The sequence below is a fragment of the Panicum virgatum genome, chromosome 3N, assembly GCF_016808335.1.
Source record: "Panicum virgatum strain AP13 chromosome 3N, P.virgatum_v5, whole genome shotgun sequence".
Taxonomy (NCBI): Eukaryota; Viridiplantae; Streptophyta; class Magnoliopsida; order Poales; family Poaceae; genus Panicum; species Panicum virgatum.
In genome coordinates, this window is record NC_053147.1 from 41,353,315 (window position 1) to 41,366,326 (window position 13,012).

At 51.0% G+C, this 13,012-nt stretch overlaps 1 protein-coding gene across 1 annotated transcript; it reads right to left on the reverse strand.

Moving 5' to 3' along the window:
- On the reverse strand, positions 1 to 2,031 carry LOC120665947. The gene is made up of 3 exons (XM_039945671.1): positions 1,425 to 2,031; positions 986 to 1,046; positions 1 to 567 (listed from the first exon to the last, which is right to left on the reverse strand). The coding sequence occupies exons 1-3, from the start codon at positions 1,505 to 1,507 to the stop codon at positions 370 to 372; spliced, it is 342 nt and encodes a 113-aa protein (XP_039801605.1). The 5' UTR covers positions 1,508 to 2,031; the 3' UTR covers positions 1 to 369.
- Positions 2,032 to 13,012: the final 10,981 nt, after the last annotated feature.

Here is a 13,012-nt window from a genome sequence, read left to right on the forward strand (position 1 = left end):
TAGTAAAGCAACCATGATCAAGCTCTATATTATGAATAGAGTACCGACAGAAAAAATACAAAGCCATACCGAGAGTCGAGGATCGCTCAACAACTCCGAGGACGATTTGATTCGCTAAAGGAAAACTAGCCTAGTTCCACTACCCTACACTAAGAGCAAGAGAGAACCTTGAGAGAGAGTAGGTGTGAAATGGTGTGTGTGTGTGTTGAGAGGGGGGTGGAGAGGCCCTATTTATACCGTTGGAGGTCGGTTCCCACCAAATGCACATATGGAAGGTGATCAGGAGACGTGGCGGCTACTCCTACCCGAAGTGCACCTAGACGGGATTCAGGCCAGGTTCGGCCGACCCTAAGGGTCGACCGACCCCACCTAGTGTCCCCTCGTGCTTATCCTTCTCTGGCAGGCTGACATGTGGGCTTGATGTTGACCATGATGTGCATCTTCCTTGGCGCCCACGTTTGCTCTACTAGGTCGGCCCTCCTTGTAAGGGTGTGATACCGAACGCGATCTTCTGCGTAGTTGCATGGCGTCTTCGTCGTGTTTTCCTCTTATTTCACTCTTGCTCATCTGAAATCATGAAAACTCCAAAATAGCTTTGGAACTAGGTCACTGATACAAATATGTGAGTAAGGCGTATAGTTTTCCTTTATTATTGAGTCTAGTTGACGGCATAATTAGCACTTAACGACCATCAACACTCCTCAACACAGATGTATCCTAAGAGGCAAAGATCAGAACATGCCTCAAGTTTATCAAAACATAGTCATGAATGTTTTGGATTATTTGATTGATAGATTTAGGTATAGTTAAGGAAATTCATCACAGCATAGAGAAACAGCTTAATTACCCTACTGCTAACATTAGAAACATTCAAGCTCTACATGTGCTTGTGTAGTTGGGTGTTTTGATCAATTTTTCTATGCATTAGATGCTTTAGGCAGAGTCTGCCATTTGAGTGTACATCTGAGTATAAAGGGGAACTTACAGGCAATGCGTTGAGGACAAAAAGAGCATGTCCAAGGAAAAGAGCATCAACATCTGTATGGCTTCACAAATAGAAACAAAAAGATTAGTGGTTCAAAAAACGCGCATCAGGACAAATATAAGTGCCACTAAGCATAAGAAACTAATGTGGAGCACAGGGAAATATGCAGATTCGAGTAAAACAGGCAAGGATCAGTAGCTTAGTTACTGTCATATAGAAATTTGCATCATATGAAGCACTTGCCTTCTGGTTTATCTGTTTAGGTTAGAAATTTGCATCAGAAGCTAGTATGTTGTTGTTCTTCTCCTGTTGTTGGTGTTTTCAGGTACTTTATATGCCTTTCCATATATAGATATGGCATCTTCATTAGTTCACATTGTGCCTAAATAGCTCTATTGTAGAGGGGTGTCGCAATTCATCGAACAGGTGGTGGGCGAACCTGATCGAGTAGTGGCTGCACTTGGTGGTGGCACCTGATTCCTGGGATTCCAAGATGGTTCCATCACTGTAGTACCTGCACATGAAGAGAATTAGCGCATCCAGTGCTCATGGAATGGGGGAGGGAAGGAAGGTGTCGAAGAAATTGACGGCAAGGTCGACTGGGTGGTGAACGGTGGCGCTGGTGTCTCAGCGGCACCACGAGGCACGTCCAGGGGCCGACAGCTGGGCGATAGCTCCATGGCGGCGGCTGGTCGGCGTTCGACGCGGCGGAAGTGGCGGCGGCACTACGCCTCGCTGGAGGCGCGGGGGAGGCGCTAGCACCCCTCATGGACCTGGATCCGGAGTCGGGCCCGACCCGAGCACGTGCAGCGCGCGGCATGAGGGGTAGGGCAAATGGGTGTGCGGCCCCAGCATTGGTGGCCAGTGCTGGGGCGGACGCTGGCACCGACGCCAGGCGGAATGACCTCAGGCTGCTACTAGGCGTGTGCACGTTTGCACCGCTTAGCCGCAGGAGAAGGGGACGGGAGCCGCAGGAGGAGGCTCGAGGGCCACAGGGCAGCAGCGGCTGCTGCTGCTCGGGAGATCTAGGAGAGGTGGGAGGTGGAGGTGGAGGTGGAGGTGGAGGTGGCGGCAAGGACTTAGCGGCTAAGGGAAAGAATGGAGAAGCTAGGATTTGATATCCTGTTTTTTATATCCCGTGAGTACAATGAGAACCATCCAATCGAGAATCAACCGTCGGCATTAGTTGGACTACATGGGCTAAACCGGGCCCTTTTATTCATTCTCTGTTTAATGTTTTCCCCTTTTTCCATTTTATTACACCATGTGATGTAACACATAAAAATAATTATCTTACATCTACTAATACATTGTTTTATATATAATATAAAATATGTAAGTTGATATGTTGCTATATGGCTTCATGATTATTGCTTCTGAATGAGCATGGGAAAAGAAAGAGCTATGGACAGAGGTGTTCTCATAGGAGCTCGCATGAAATTCTCTCAGCTGTGAGCCCCCGGTGAGGTTGCGAGAATCGCATCATTGCTTATGATATGTGTATGCAAATCGAGCTAGAACTCATTGTTGTAAACAAATGATTTATAGGAACTTAGGTGTGCCAGTTGTTGATTTAGTGTGTGAAAAGACTGCAACTTTATGATTTTGTTGGTTAGTTCAAACATTTATGTATCTTTTCATCTATATTGTACAAACTATAATATATTGCCCCTTCCCTGCATAATATATTGTGCCACCTCTTGATTGCTTTCTTGTTTGTATAGATGAATAGCCTCAATATCTTGTTTGAAAATGAAATTGCGCTGAGATGCTTATATGGGCCTTTGAATTTCTTTATGCAGTTCAAGCTATATCTAGTAAATCTTTCCTAATGCAGACATTGAGAATGACCAAAGTTCAAGCTATATCTAGTAAAATCTGTCCTAATTTTTTTTATGGATTGTTTGAAATGGTGCTCTAAAATCTAAACTCATAAGGCTCTAAAGTTTGAACCCATGACGCTAATATTGAGAATGACCAAAGCAGACATTGAAAATATACATATTAACCTGAATATTTAAACCTTTGAGTTTTTTGGTCTTGTTATGTTGCTGTGTGGTACATTGTATGGCCATAGACCTGTACTCCTTGAATGAATTTAAGATTTCACAGCAGTACTATATTGATTCTTATGCATATATTTTGGTTGTTACAGCTTATTGACGAGAAGATCCATTGGATTCATATTTCTATAGATGATAGCCCAGGCAAACCTGGACCGACGGGGAGGGCCACGTCACCCATTTTGTTGTGGCCGTCCGATTCCGATCCGAGGCTTGCGCATGATCCTGCACAGGAACCAACTCTCCGTCCTTGCTTGCATAGGCCAGCCGCACTGCCGCACGTGCGTCTCACTCCGTGAGTCGCCTTTTCCCATCCTGTGCAGCCCGAGAAGTCATTGGTTTCACATTGCACTGCATGCCGCGTGACAACCTCTGCCATCTCGTATGCAACCTATCCCTACTCTTCCGGTCCGCGTCTGTTGGCACCTCTGCCATGGAGCTCGCCATGGGGATGGCCGGGCATGGTGGAGCGGGCCTGCGCGCCGGCGGCCGGCCGTCCATGCGGAGCTGGCCCGCGCGGCCAAGGCCGCCGGCCGTGGCGGAGCTGGCTCACGTGCCAGAGCCGGCCACCTCCTGCCGCAAATTCGGCGCCTCCTCCTCCATCCTCCCTGCTCGCCGCCTTGAGCCCAACAGCGGCAGGTAGGCGGGACTGGAGCTCCTGCTCGCGCTGTCCGGCAGCGGAGGAGGCTGCTGGCGTGGCGTGTAGCGGTCGGCTCTCTCCTCCGCCCGTCAACGAGGCGGATCTAGGCGCCGTCGGCCGGATTCAGGCGCGGGCCGGCCTCCCTCCTCCCTCGTTGTGCCGGTCGAGCGGTGCCCGGCGAGCACGCGCATGGCCGCCACCCTCCCTCCTCCGCCTCCTCCGGACCTGAGCCTCCCTCCTCGCACCCCTCCGGCACCTCCTTGTTGGGGACACCACCTTCGGATCGGACGCCGAAGGTTCGCGAAGACCAGACAGCGTATGCGTTGAAGCCAACGCCAGGAGCGAACATAGAGGACGCCCATCTTCGCTGGTCTTCGGGCGGTAAGACGAAGATACGCGAAGACCGGGCGACGCAAGCATCAGGGCGAGGAGTTATCAATGGGTCCCATGACCTTCGTTGAGTAGGCCGAAGAGGACCGTCTGGAAGTGCGGGCCCGTTTGAGCTGTTTCGCACTCATGCTGCTCTAGCAAAATTACATGTACATTTAGGAATATTCCGAGAATATGTCCGTTGTGAGGGTGCAAAAGCGTAATTGTATCTAGGTGGTGTAACGCCAACTATAAATACTCCCTGTAATGCCCATTGATGGGACAGATTGAATAGAGAGAGAATATTTCCTGCTGGATTGGCGTGCTCTTTCTTTACTGTTGTTGCGTTCATCCGTTCCGGAGACACTCTCCACCAACAGTTTGGCACCCAACCGTCGGTTCGATACACCACATGGCGGCAACGAAGAAGAGAGGAACCACCAGAGCCACTTCGGAGAACACGACGACGATGACGACAACACCTTCGCAGGGCGAAGTGGCGGCACCACAGGCAAACTGGACCAACAACGATGGCGTCTCCGTCGACACCATCGCAGATGGCCATCTTGAAGTCAACCTGCTGGACATCGGCGTCTCAGCCGAAGACATCGCGGCGATGCGTCACATTGATGCCTGCATCGAAGAAGCACGAAGGTCTCAGCAACAGGCTTTGGAAGTAGAGCCTTCGGAGCCACTGATGATAACAAGAGCGAAGGGGAAGGAGACCAAGCTCAATGAAGCAGAGCGTCAAGAACAATACAACAAGTTGAAGGAAGAGGAGCTTCACTGCAAGGCGCTGCAGGAGAAGCTCCGTGCACAGGGGCTGCAGCTCGAGAAATTGAAGCCACCACCACCACCGCAGAAGAAGACGATTGTGGTCAACCCGCGGCAACACAAACCGCCAAGGTTCTGCCCAAGGGTCATACCGATCGAAGAGATCTCTGACCGTTCCGAGTTAGACGGCGAAGAGCATTACCGAAGAAGGCATCAACGAATATCACCATTATCCGAAGAACTGGAGGAGGTGCAGTGGCCTCATCGCCTCAACCCAGCAATACTGCCATAGTTTGACGGGGAGTCAGACCCCGAAGTGTTCCTCCTCAGATACGAAGCCACCATAGAAGAATCAGGGGGAGGCACCGCGTGTAAGGCGAAGGCGCTCGTCCTCTCATTGAAGGGCTTAGCACAGCATTGGTATGCAAACATTCCACCAGGAACCATTCTGTCTTGGAAGCAGCTTCGCCTCGAACTATGTGCGAGTTTCCGCGCCGTGAGGACCGACGAAGTCACATCTTGTGATTTTCATGATTTGAGGCAAGGAAGCATGACCTTGCAAGAATATCTTCAGAGTGTCATGAAGCTTCACGCAAGAGCACCAAATGTTGCCGACCAGAGCATCATCGATTCGGTGGTGAAGGGGATCAACCTAGGACCATGCGGAGAATACATATCCCGGTGCAAGCCGAAGACAGTCATGAAGCTGTTTGAGATAATGCAAGAATATTGCATATCCGACCGTGCGAAGAGGAGAAGGCTCGAGGAGAAGAACAAGTAGAAGAAGTCACGAAGCAGTGAGAGGTCCCATTCAAAGCCGTGGCATGCTAACGAGCCGAAGTAGAAAAGAACAGTGAACAACGTGTCCGAAGAAGAACCCCGAGAGCACGGACACCATCACCGGGGCAAAGGCGAGAGGGACTGCCACGAAGAAAGATCCAACCGCGATGATCGTCACCATCGCTAAGAACGACACAGCAAAGCCCGAAGAGACAGCGGCGGTCGAAGAGAGAAAATTCCAATCTGTTTCTTCCACGGCAAGGACAAAGGCCATTGGACAAATGAATGCCCCTTCGCCATTGAAAGAAAAGAAGAGTTTGATCGGTAGAATTCCCAGCCAGCGAAGCCAGTCAATCATACCTCGCAGTTGCCACCTCAATCTTCGGCGACGGCAACCACTTGGGCTCCTACACCAAATTGGCCGGTGTCATACCCGGTTTTCAACTACAATCCGCTACCGTATGCACCACCTCTACAACAATCAGTATCAATGCTACCACCTCCGCAGTATAGTCAGACATGGTCGAGGAGCTCCACGCCACAGTCTTACGACCCGACAACTTTACCCCCACCTCCGAAGCTCGAACCAGGGCAGATACCAGAAAGAGCAAGCGAGGGACCCTCCGGCAGCAGGGTCAACATCATCAATGCCATCTCTAGATGATCCAACGAACCAGTACATGAGACGAAGAAGCAACACAAAGAATACTTTAGAATCGTCTCCCACATCAGCGAGGGCAAATGTTTCAGAACGACTTGGTCGCATGTCCCGATATCCTTCACACAAGCAGACCTTCGGTTACAGCACTACCCACACAACGACCCTCTCGTCATCAGGGTAAACATCGGCAAGAATTCAGTGCACTTCGCGGGAAATGATGTAGAAAGAATCTTGGTCGACAATGGGAGCTCTGTAGACATCCTCGTATGGCAGTGCTTCGTCAAAATGGGTTTCACAGAAACAAGATTGAAGAAGTCACAGTATCCGCTCATTGGCTTCGGAGGCAAGAGAATCGAAGCTCTCGGAAAGATAGAGCTCAATGTCACATTCGGCGAAGGTGCAGCACAGAGAACCGAAGCAATAACCTTCGATGTGGTCGACATTAACTACCCCTACAACGCCATCTTCGGCCACAACACCTTGGTCAAATTCGCGGCAGTAATCCATTAGTCGTATCTATGCATGAAGCTGCCTACGGCCGGAGGAATTGTCACAGTCTTCGGCAACCAGGAAGAAGCAAGAAGATGCTAAGACAATGCATCAACCACAAACAAGAATGTCCATGTCATTGAAACACCAGATGACAAGGAGGTTGCAAACAGCGAAGAGCTAGAGGAGTCATGGGGAGTATCCCCGGCGGAACACACGAAGAAGGTGTCATTGTGCGAAGATGTGCCCAACCGAATGGTGATCATCGGAAAAGGGCTCAAAGAGGCCGAGGAGGCCAGTCTTATACAGTTTCTCCGCAACAATCAAGATGTATTTGCTAGGTCCTCTTCGGATCTGCGAGGGTCAGTCGAGAGGTCATCGAGCATGAGCTCAGGGTGAACTCGAAGGCGAAACCAGTAAAGCAGGGCCAAAGGACAATGTTCGAAGAAAGGTAGAAAGCGGCTCAGGCCAAAGTGCAAAAATTGCTGGACGCGGGCGTTATCCGTGAAGTCCAGTACCCGGAGTGGCTAGCAAATGTAGTCATGGTGCCGAAGAAGAACGGGAAGTGGCGAATGTGCATTGACTTCACAATCTTGAACAAGGCGTGCCCAAAGGACGAATACCCACTACCACGAATTGACACCCTGGTCGATGCAGCAGCTTGCTCGGAGATGCTCAGTATGTTGGATTGTTTCTCAGGTTATCATCAGATATTCATGAACAAGGCAGACGAAGAGAAGAACAGTTTCACCACCCCCTTCGGGAACATAATGCTACGTAAGAATGCCAGAGGGCCTCCGCAACGCCGGATGCACTTTCAACAGAATGATGAAAAAAGTACTAGGAGATCAACTGGGGAGGAACATCTCCGCATATGCCGTACGATGTTGTTGTCAGAAGCAAGAAGAAGGAGGATCATATCCAAGACCTCCGCGAAACATTCGCGAACCTTCGCCGTCATGGTTTGAAGCTGAACCCGGAGAAATGCGTCTTCGGAGTCCGAAGAGGCAAATTATTGGGATGCATGATCACCGAAAGGGGAATTGCGGCAAATCCGGAGAAGATAGAAGCCATCAGGCTGATGAAGCCGCCAACTACAAGAAAGGGGGTGCAAAAGTTAACAGGCAGGTTGGCTTCGCTTAACCGATTCGTATCAAAGTCTGAGGAGAAGTGCCTTCCATTTTCAAGGCACTGAAAGGCTCAGGCAACATGGAATGGGGCGAAGAGTAGTTGAAAGCTTTTGAAGACCTCAAGCAATACATTGAGAAGTTGCAGTCATCTCCAGCCCTTCGGAGAAGGCGGAGCTTTTATTGTACATCTCCACATCGGGCGCAGCTGTTAGCGCCGCTCTCGTCGAAGAACGCACGATTGAAGGGGCATTGACATAGGTGCCCATATACTTCATTTCGAAGCCTTAAATGGGTCAAAATTGTTATACTCAGAAATGGAGAAAATGGCATATGCGGGGTAGTCATGGCAGCGCGGAAATTTTCGTTACTATTTCCAGAGCCAACAAAATCAAGGTCCCAACCTCCTTCCCACTTCAGGACATGTTTGAAAACAGAGAAGCCTTGGGCAGAATAGGCAAATGGGCTACGTAGTTAGCCGAGCACACTATTGACTTCGTCTCCAGATCAGCAATCAAGTCACAGGTCTTGGCAGACTTCATCGCAGACTGGACTCCAGCCACGCCTCCGCAAGAGCAGCCGAGGATAGAAGCACATATGGCAAATCGAGTGTGATGGGGCTTACCAGAGAGACGGAGCAGGAGCTTCGGCAGTATTGACAGCACCATCGGGCATACAACTGAAGTATGCAGTCAGGCTCGATTTCAAGGGGTGCACCAACAACGTCGCAGAGTACGAAGGCCTTCTTTTGGGTCTTCGCAAAGCAAGAGCGCTGGGAGCGCGAAGATTGACGATCATGTCTGATTCACAGTTGATCACATGCCAAATAAACAAGTCAAACAGGACTCTCAAACCAGAATTGGCGAAGTATTTGGTAGCAGTGCGAAGCATGGAGAAATACTTCCTCGGCGTTCAGTATCCGCAATTTCTTGAGAACGAAGAACAAGCAAGCCGATCAGCTGGCGAAGGCCAGCAGCACAGTTCGATCCTTTACCGCCAGATGTTTTCTTTGAAACATTAAAGCAGGCCTCCGTCAATTGTGCCGAAGAAACCCGCCAAATTCATCATCGCCATAACTAGTGAAGACTGGAGGGCCGCCATCATGGCCTACCTTCGCGGACACTTCGTCCCGGAGGATGAAAAGGAGGAGAAGAGAATGGCACTTCGGGCCAAGAACTACATAATCATAGGCGAAGAGTTGTATCGAGGGGGGTCTTGTGCACCACTAATAAAGTGCATTTCACGTGAAGAAGGCAAACAGCTGCTCGAAGAGATACATGCAGGGATGTCTTTCTTCGCATACAGCGACGAGGGCCCTAGTAGGCAAAGCTTTCCGCGAAGGATTCTATTGGCCTTGGCTGTGGCGGACGCTCATGATGTGGTTCGCACATGCCCAAATTGCCAAAAGCACGCCCCCATACAGCAAATTCCCACCCGACGAGGTGCAAGCTACTGCCTCCGGTAGGGCCCCTCGCACGATGGGGTATCGACATTGTAGGTCCGCTACCCACAGCTCCAGGAAACTACAAGTACGCCGCTGTGGCGGTAGAGTACTTCTCCAAATGGGTCGAAGCCAAGGTACTCAGGGATATCACGGCCGGAGCTCTGCAGAAATTCTTCTGGCAGAAACATTGTCTGCCGCTTCGGGGTTCCGAAGGAGGTTACAGTGGACAATGGCAAGCAGTTCGACTGTGCAACCTTTCAGGAAGTTCACCACTCAGCTGGGCACCAACTTATGCTTCGCTTCGATCTACCACCCGCAGTCAATGGCGCGGTGGAAAGGGCCAACGGCATCATCTTCGCAGGCATCAAGAAAAATATCACGAGCTACCGAATGAGAAATGGCGGATGAATTGCCGAGGGTCATATGGTCTCATAACACAACAGAGTCCAGGACTACGAAGTTTACCCCATTCAAGCTTTTGTATGGTGAAGAAGCTGTAACACCCGAAGAAATAAAACTCAAATCCTGGAGGACAGTCGAAGGGGCAGATAACATCGAAGAAGACATCAAGCCCTCGATTGACACGATAGAAGCAGGCAAGATACAAGTAGCAATTAACTTGGGAAAAATATCAAGAAGAGACACGAAGATGGAAGAACAAGAAAGTGAATCCCAGAAACATCAAAGAGGGGATCTGGTGCTTTGGAGAATACCGACGGCTAAGCAAAAAGGCCAAGATGCACAGCAAGTGGGAGGCCCATTCATCGTCGCATCCATGGCAAGACCGGAAGCCTGCAGGCTCTGCACGTTGGACAGGCACTGAAGACCCATATTCATGGAATAAGGACATGCTCCAGAAGTACTATGTTTAGGAAATGTGTAAAAGCCACCGGAGGAAAATAACCGAAGGGCTTTGTTAGAGTAGATTTTTTCTTTCATTGCAATTTCTTTACCCTGCTTGCGAAGATTCGCACTTTGTACTGGAGGGCCCGTACTCTTTTCCTCACGGGGAGGAAGCCTTCGCGTGTCCAAATGGGGCACCGAAGGTGTGAGGTTTTTAACGAGGGCGGAACCCCATGTAAACCCCTTGTGAAATATAAACAAGGCCCCCCACAAAAAGAATGATGAAGGAACAGGTACGCTGGAAAGGCGCCGAAGTGTCTATCCCTCTTCGTCAAAGCGAAGATGGGGATGTCATCGGCGCAAGAGGGGTGGCGCTTCGCAAAACAGTTACACGCACGACGCCGGTGCGATGAATGAACCAAAATGTACGCAAAGGGGGGGGTGGCACTTCGCAACAATACAACCATGCACGGCCGAAGGACAAACGAGAAACCAGCATACATCCATTACAAACAAGAAGCTTCAATTATGTCTGTTACATTGTTACAATAAGACACCTCGCGAAAAAGCGAGAAGGACCAATAAGTTACATTGTTACATCCGAGGTTTCTTCCTCGAAGACCATGCGGTCCACCTCAGATATAACTTCGCGGACCGCAACATCCATTATTTCTTCGGCTGTCCGTCGAAGAAACGCCTCGAAGTCGTCGCTTGAAATCAAGGGCGACGCAAATTAACTAGACCTCTCGTCGAAGATGCCTTTGCGACGATACATGAATTCATGTGGTGACAGGGGCTCTTCATCCACCGGCTCCGATTTCGGCTCACGGAGACCGGCGGGAGCACTATACGGCCTATCGGTATCAAGAATCCGTTTTATTTTGCGACGAAGCGCGCGGTCAGCAAGGATCTTCGCGTGTTTTTCCGCATCATCCTGAAATTCGGCAAAAAAACGCTTCGTATCGGCGTTCCGAAGCTCGTAAACACGCACCCTATCCGCCCAAAATTCTTCAAATGAAACCGAAGGGTAACGAATATGGAACTTCGCCCAGGATGCACCAGCGACATATAGAAATCCCCTCGTTTCAGCTTGCAAGGAAGCATGCCTTCGGTCACCTGCGCAGGGGCCCAACGCAGGGTCCTGCGCAGGCACCGAAGGTGTTAGTTTCCAAAAAAATCATAATTACAACACACAAAAGTGTACTATCACACAACCACGGCCCTCACACCTCGCCAGCTGCAAGGTGAGAAGAGCCCCCCATGGTTTGGTCTTCGGCCTCCAGGGCTCGGTCGGTGGCTCCACGACCGTCGCCGGCATTTCCTCCCTCGCCGCCCGCTCCCTCGTCGCTATCCTCACCAGAAGGCGGCGTTAGCGCCTCCGCCGGTGTGGTCGCCACCACCTTCAGCAGCAGCAGGTGACACTTCGGCAAGGATGGGCTCCGCAACAGCGTCGGCTTTGCCTTGCAGCTAAAAAACACGAAATCTCAAAGATGTTAAGATGCATTTCAGGGCGAAGAAAAGGAGCATCAAAAAGAAGACAAGAAATTACCAGGGCCTTCATTCGTTCAACTTCGTGACGCACGATCGCGCGGCCTTCGCCCTTGAAGAAGTGGTCCATGAAATTTTTAGCAAATGTTCTTCGCAAGAGCGGGCAGCGCCTTCCGGCCGAACTGCATTCTTCTCCGGGCCAGGGAAAACCTTCGTCGTGGAGGGAACGGAGCTGGGCCTTCGTCATAGTGCTGGCGCTAGTAGCTTCGGAAGGGAACAAGCCACACACTGCAGCACTCAGCGTGCGAACGGTGACAACAGCGTTTTATATCCTCGTTGAAATGAGCCCCAGCGTCCAGCATAGTAATACATGCGCGGAGCCACTTGAAAAGTCGTCCACCCCAACGGTGTCCCCCGAAGATACATCAAGAGCATCAAGCCCGTATTTTTTCAGGAAATCCGGAAGCTCTTTCTGAAGCTTGGTTGCCCCAGCCCTCACCGACTCCTTGAACAAATGGAAGCGTTTGTGCATAAGAAACCGTCGTTTTTCGGCGGCGTCGGCGAGCAACTTCGCGGCCTTCACTGAATCCTCCGCCCTCACTGCTTCCCGGTCAGCTGTCGCCAGCAGCTCCGTGGTGAGGGTCGCCTTTTCTTCGGAAGATTTGTCAAGGCATCGTTGCAAGGCCTCCTTTTTTTCTTCAGAGCGGCCACCTTCGCCTCCAGATCTGCGACGGCAGCCCTTGAGCTCTCTTCGGTCGCCAATTGCCGAGCGGCACAGTGCGCAGCCACAAAGGCCTTCAGCGATAATTTTGCGTACTTTCCAGCATGTTCGTCAGCCCACTCGCTATCAAGTCTTTTTCCATCAGAGGGAAGCAAAACGAGCCACCCGCCTCCGCCAGTAGGTTACGCTCACGGTCCTGGCTGTCAAAACGAAGGGACTTGACGATGTTGCCGCCAAGACGCACGGTCGTGGGCTTCGCTCCAAGCTCCGTGGCAACAGCTTCGGGTCAGCATTGCGGACGAAGTAGCTGCTGCTGTCCAACGTGCTGCTTGACTCTTCGCCAACACTCCCCTTCGTCCTAGAGCTGGACGCAGTGTTCGACTCAGGCAACTTTTCGGCATCTTTGCCGGAGGCAGAGGCTTCGCGCCGCGCAGGCGAGCGACCGGGGGGAGTCGATGACAATGTTCACCTCCTCGTCGCCTTCCTCGTCATCGCTCTCCGGAGCGGTGCTGAATTCAAGGTCCAGGCACGGAAGGACCCGCCTTCAAGGGTGCCGCCTTACTAGGAGCAACGAAGGGTGGCGCTTCAGCTGCCGGGTGGTTGCTATCTTCGCTCCCATCGTCTTCGG

What these genes read in the sequence shown, in the direction of transcription:
- LOC120665947 (XM_039945671.1), bottom strand. Translation starts at nt 1,507, where the DNA reads ATGTGCAGGTACTACAGTGATGGAACCATCTTGGAATCCCAGGAATCA. An exon ending in TGCAGCCACTACTCGATCAG is followed by an intron (nt 1,047 to 1,424) that starts GTTCGCCCACCA and finishes CTATTTGTGAAG; the next exon opens with CCATACAGATGTTGATGCTC. An exon ending in TTGTCCTCAACGCATTGCCT is followed by an intron (nt 568 to 985) that starts GTAAGTTCCCCT and finishes TCATGATTTCAG; the next exon opens with ATGAGCAAGAGTGAAATAAG.